The sequence below is a fragment of the Morone saxatilis genome, unplaced genomic scaffold (genome assembly GCF_004916995.1).
Source record: "Morone saxatilis isolate NCDOM2014 unplaced genomic scaffold, NCSU_SB_2.0 Contig18, whole genome shotgun sequence".
Lineage (NCBI taxonomy): Eukaryota > Metazoa > Chordata > Actinopteri > Moronidae > Morone > Morone saxatilis.
Genome location: NW_023339740.1, coordinates 5,937,409 through 5,943,590, shown reverse-complemented (window position 1 = coordinate 5,943,590; position 6,182 = coordinate 5,937,409). Strand labels below are relative to the sequence as shown.

The 6,182-nt window shown below is 38.3% G+C and overlaps 1 protein-coding gene across 2 annotated transcripts; it reads right to left on the bottom strand.

Annotated features, from left to right (window-relative positions):
- Positions 1 to 2,054: 2,054 nt before the first annotated feature.
- On the bottom strand, positions 2,055 to 5,127 carry LOC118328941 (N-acylethanolamine-hydrolyzing acid amidase-like). Of its 2 annotated transcripts, XM_035662888.1 has the most exons (11): positions 4,878 to 5,127; positions 4,266 to 4,430; positions 4,006 to 4,129; positions 3,728 to 3,818; positions 3,543 to 3,628; positions 3,294 to 3,466; positions 3,138 to 3,200; positions 2,958 to 3,024; positions 2,800 to 2,828; positions 2,395 to 2,464; positions 2,055 to 2,277 (listed from the first exon to the last, which is right to left on the bottom strand). In XM_035662888.1, the coding sequence occupies exons 1-11, from the start codon at positions 5,045 to 5,047 to the stop codon at positions 2,260 to 2,262; spliced, it is 1,056 nt and encodes a 351-aa protein (XP_035518781.1). In that variant the 5' UTR covers positions 5,048 to 5,127; the 3' UTR covers positions 2,055 to 2,259. The 2 variants fall into 2 exon arrangements, with proteins under 2 accessions (XP_035518781.1, XP_035518780.1); XM_035662887.1 differs by lacking the exon at positions 2,055 to 2,277 and having other exon boundaries at positions 2,338 to 2,464.
- Between the last annotated feature and the right edge of the window lie 1,055 nt (positions 5,128 to 6,182).

Sequence of the window (6,182 nt, the reverse complement as noted above, 5' to 3'; positions counted from 1 at the left end):
TATCTATCTTTCTTCAGTTGGCTAGACCCTGGAGTATCTCGCCTTCTTGTAAATATTGACTGTTTTATGTTTTCAAATGGGAAAATACACGCTACTACTGGGCAAGAAAATATGTATTGTAACTGTATTAACAGCAACAACACGTTTTAAATGAATAACTATATAATCATTATAAACTGCCTATTACACAGCACCATTAAAAACGAAGTAACAAACGCTTGGGAGAAATACGAAAAAACAATCCAAACATTCCAGCACAATGATAAATAAAATTTGTCTAAATTAAAGTGCATTATATCGAATAAAATACAATCAAAAATCAAATCTAAAAATGCAAAAGAAGTACTACATGAATATGTAACTATATGTACAATACTGCATGTACTGTATGTTTTTCATGAAGACTGCTGAAGTTTGAAGGTCTTATTTGCTCAGAGGTGAGACTGGATTTTGTCATTGAGAATGTGAGTATTTTTTAAGACGTACTTGACAAACAAAGGTTTATGTGTTTAGATAGGGTTTAGATAAAAAGTGAGGAGAGTGTCTGGTTTGGAGACTTCAGTATTGCATCTCCACTTTTTGCAGATGATGTGGTTCTATTGGTTTCACCAGACCATGACACCCAGCATGCACTGGGGTAGATTGCAGCCGAGTGATTAAGATGCCTCCTGGGTGCCATTCTTTGCATCGATGCCCTAAATCCTAGCTGACAAACGTTGTTTCCAGCTGATCCACAGGCCCAGTGATAATACACTGCTCACTACCCTCATTGGCAGCCCAGCAAGGGTAGTCTGCAATAAACCAAGAAACTTTGGGTTGCAGAAATCTTACGAGTTGATTTATTGTGAGAGTTTTGTTGCCCTGTTTAATCTCTCTAAGCATGCTAGCAGAGGTCTCTGGTTCTGAATCTCTTGAGGACTGTTGCTGTGGACTGGTGTTGCTAGCTACTTCTTCTAGGGTTGCAACACAAAGATTTTCACTATACTATAACTGTCTCAGAAATACAGAAGTTTCAAGGTATCACACAATTATTATTATTATTATTGTTGTTATTATTTTACAGTTTAATATAATTTCACTCAGTATAAATGTCCTAGATTTTTTAAATAATACTTAAACACATATAATTAAATATTGTTAAATAATACCAATTCTGCAGGGGTGTAACAAAAAAATGTATGTATTTTGTCTTGTGATATTGTATCAATTCTCAAAAACACTATAAATGTTTGTGTTTAAACCCCCAGCTAGTGCTGTAAAAGTATAACTTTTTATGCAAGATTTTATGCATATGGTGGTATCCTATGAGTTTTCCCAAAGACTTGATTAACTAAAATTGCAATATATCACAATATATTGAACTGTAGCCTCTGTATCGTGATACGTACCACCATCACCAGATTCTTGCCAATACACAGCACTATAATATGGTATAATTCAATACCATGGATAAGCAAATGTACATACATATACCATGGTATACTATACAAACAGTATACTTCTTGGTCAGAGGTCCATCTCTCAAAAAAAGCTGTTATTAGTTGCCACAAACAAAAGTCCTTAGCACTGTCAAATGACAACCAGATGAAAGAAGCTCATCTGCTCACGTCTGCTCAGCTAGATGGTATCACGTGATTAGCAGGTGTGTCATTTCTGGATGAAACTTTAAAATAATAGTCTCTTCTAGATAATAAATTAATAAATTGTATTGAAACAAAAGCTAAATCATATAGTTGGCAAAGGAAAAAACATTTAAATGAAAACTAATAGAATGTTTTTGCTTTTAGCTGTACAAAACCCTTGAATCTTACGGAAGCACACTACGTCAAAATACTTGAAAATTCCTATTAAATGTTCCTTGTCATCCATTGCTTCCTTCTTGTCACTGTCACGTGTCTTATCGTATGCCAAGCCTGTTTTTGTCAAACTGGTTGGATTACAGGGATAAAACAGGTTATTCACAGACTCAGTTTACCCCATTCTGCATTATTTTATCAGTGTCATTTCCATACTCCACAATGTCACTTAACCTTTTTCCAGCTCACTCAAGACGATTACTCATAACCAAATTTTTATTAAGCTTGACATTCATATTGCAGGTACATGAGGTGACAAAAATGATCACAACAAATTTTCTTTCATTAGAGGCAGCACTGTCACCCTCAAAATGCTGGATTCCAATTCCCTTCCGTACTCACTGATTCTACAATCGCCACATACTCAGACACACAGGGACACTTGTTGACTGCTCAATGCCGGTCAGTTCGGTTGGCAGCCCTTGAAAGAGATAAGAAAAGTAGGAGGAAGTGATGGTATCAGATTTTCAGGGACATATCATCACTTCATGTTTATTTTTCTAGTACAAACAGATATATGTATTTGAGGTGTAATTACCTGTGGCCTGACAAGTGTATTGTACTTCTCAGGGGTAGCTGCACTCATTGTTGTCGTGTAAACAGTAATTCTGGGGGATTATAAAGTAGACAATAGATACTATCAAATCTCAAGCAAAACAACAACTTTATTAAAACAAGCTATGTAAAGTTTCCTTAAAGATAGTAGTGTAAATAATCAGCCGGTAGGACTGTAAATCAGCTTTGGCTGTTCTATATGCTACTATGCTATGTGCTGACACACACACACTTTGTCAAACAAAGCCCTATTGACATTATTGCTGAGATGGGGTAAAAGGAACGGAAATTGGTATGCACACAGCTGCCCCATCTCAGCAACATGGACAGTCATGTGATTCCTTGAAACAAAAATGAGAGAATAATGAACGAATAACGTTCTCCTTACCCATTACACACTGGATACAGCGACAAAACCTAGAATGCAAAGACTCTGTTACAAATCCATGCATTGTCTCTGACTTTCAAAATGTGCAGTAAACAATGTCTCTCAGTATCAGGCATACTTTGGATCCCTGATATATTGATTTATTGATCCACACTTGCCTGATAAAGTGTCTCCATGTTGATGTGATCTTGGCCAGTAGCATTTAGTGCTTTGGCGGCTGCTTCTCTACAAAATGAACACATAATAACAGCGTAATATTAATGATAATAATAATAATATACAACAGTAACATAATAACAACAAAATTGTGGAAGTGTTCATCATGTGGGATGACTCACTTTCGATGATCCCTGGCTGGGGGAGGGAGCCAGTGGTCATAGTTCGTCTCCACCCTGTACCATCTAAAACAGGAACACACAGTTTTGTGTTTGGCTTCAGTTGTGCAACACACACCTTGATACACAGTTTCTTCACTGATCCTTCATTTTGCCTACCCTCCATTCACGGGATCCAGTGGCCAGATATCAACGGGGCCCGTCCGGTCTCTGCTGATGACCACCCCTTCTCCTGCTCGCACCCCTCCCACAATATAATACACTCCAGTGATGATGGGGATTTTGGAAAGGCGCATCACTGCATCTTGAAAGTTCTCCGCTTCCTCTAGCGTCTGCATTAGTTATTAGTCAAAGTTTCATTTCCTCATACAGTAAACATCCTCTTTTTACTAACTTATCTTTTCTCACCTCTCTGACCAGCCAGCTCACCGGAGACCTCCGATAGAGGAAAGCAGACACCACATTCTTCCACCAGTTCCACCAGTGTTCACTGCCTGATGATCACAAACAAATAAATAAACAAGAAGCAATAAAATCTGACTATTGTAACATTTATGGGCAAACATAGCTTCTGAGAGGAAGTGTGGTCTTACCTCGCTGATCGCCAGAGACAGTAAACTTGTTAGGACTCTGTCCTGTCCACAGGCCAACGTAGCCAGCAAATGAAGTTCCACGGTACGCCACCTGAATGGTTGTGTCAACAAACAACAACAGTTTTGTATCCTTGGCCACATTATCATTATGCAAGGACTTGTTAAAATCCACTGACTGAATGGCTATTCCCGATAAATGATTATCAGATATTTCTTGTGTTTTTAAATTTGAAGAGGTACCTTATTTGGTTTTTATATGCAATGAATACATACTGTACCTTTCCGTTCTTGAGGAAAACTATGTTGACAGTCAGATTCCTCAGAACAGAATGTGGATAATCAAGGTTCCTGCCGTGGTACACGTTCCCATTTTTGTCCTGAGCTACGATGCTAGTGCAAAATCTAGGAATGCATAAAGTTTGTTTGCATGCATGAGATGGCTTTCACCTTAATCGTGCACACTTGTTAGTCAGTCTGTGCCTCTGTATGGTGCACACGTTTGTACTATAAATGTGTACTTGTTTAAAACCATACGTACGCAGATACTTCATAGGCAAAGTTGAGAAGGATGACATCTGAAAGTCTTCCTCCCAAGTGTGAGGCCATGCCACGGATCTCCCCAGCGTAGGGCTGAGGAACATACTTTTCCAAGGCCATCACAATAGGTGTAATTGCTTGATGCACCCATTTTGGAATTGTGGTGCTGACAAAAAACAAACACAGTAAGGAAACATGTGAATCACTGTAATCGCTGTCAGCACTACTACTGGAAGACAGACACAATAACACAGTGCTCATTAACCCAGAAGTTAGTTTACCTGCTGATTAAGTTAACATTATGTAAGCTGTAAGCTTTCAGTTATCACATTTGTGGTTATGTCCCTGCTGATTAGTTCACCCTGATAATGCAGCCTAATAGAAACTGACACAGTGCGACCTGCGGGCTGTTTGTTACCAAAGAATGTTTATGTTTCGATCCTCACAATCTGATTTTCAGTAGCCTATAATGAATCACTCAACTATTAAACATGTGTTGACTCCACTACTCATATACCAAATGACTAACTTCTCCAACATAAAGCTGTAAAACATGAATAATTCATTGTTATCATACTGTTTTGGAAAAAGACTGGAAGTCTGGAAAACTTACTCAATGACCTCTGCGGCGGCTTTGTTCAGGAAGTCTACATCAAACACTTTCAGTAGAGGAGCCCACCGCACTTGTGGATCTTCATCCAGGCTGATATTCACTGTGGGGGGAGCGAACTCTGCCCGGCACACCGCGAGTCCGAGCAGCAGCACCGCGGCCGGGACCATCATGACCCGTCCTCTCCGAGACAGCCGTCGGCTGACACTGACTGCGAACGGCGGAACACCGCTGGCTGGCTGCGGCACGCAAAAACAGGAAGGAAACTCCGACTTTTTCAGAGTAAAAGCTGGTCGATACATAGATAGGTCACACAATTCACACAAACGACCAATATTATTTAATATGATAATAATAATATTAGTATTAATGATAATAATAATAATACGTGTATAATTACGTAATAATAACAAACACAAAAATACAGTACTATAACTATAATTTTACCCAAACTATGAAAAGTAAAAGTTTTCTTTATGCATAATGGCCACTGTCAGTGTTATATTATCTGATCATTATAATTAATGCATATGAACGCTACTGTATTGTTGTAGATGGTCGACGTTAATTAAGTTTAATTTTGTCTGATCTATAACAAAACGGATGTCTTGTGGATGTTAAATTTTATTGTAAAAAATTAACTCGTAAATATAGCTGTTACAGGACGGGGGAGTATCAGTGGCATCTAGCGGTGAAGTTGCAGATTACAGCTAACTGAACGCCACTCGTGTCTGTATTTGACGACCTGGGAATGAGAGCGGTGTAGTAAGTGTGTAGGAGAAACTACGTTGGTGTGAAACTTGGAAAAAAACACAAAAGAACCAATCTACAGCCAGTGTTTGGTTTGTCCGTTCTGGGCCACTGTAGGAATATGGCGATTCAACATGGCGGACACCATGGAAGGCGACCTGCGGCCTCTGTAGATAAAAACGTCTCATTCTATGGTAACGTAAACACAACAACTAGGTGATTATACACTAATGTAAACATATCGATGAATATTCTATTTCTCCCAATAGATCCTCCTAACTGTTACATACTGGAGCTTTAAAAAATGCATTACTGGAGTAAACAGTACAATATTCACCTTAAAATGAGGTAGAATATCAGTATAAAGTGGAATGAAATTTAAATACTCAAGTAAAGTGCATAAAAAACCAAAAATGTTTATTTTACAATACTTGAGTAAATGTCACTTCCAACCATTACTACTACTACTAATAATAACAACAACAACAACAATAATAATAATAATAATAATAATAATAATAATGTCTCTCTCTCTCTCTCTCTGTCGCTCTCTCTCTC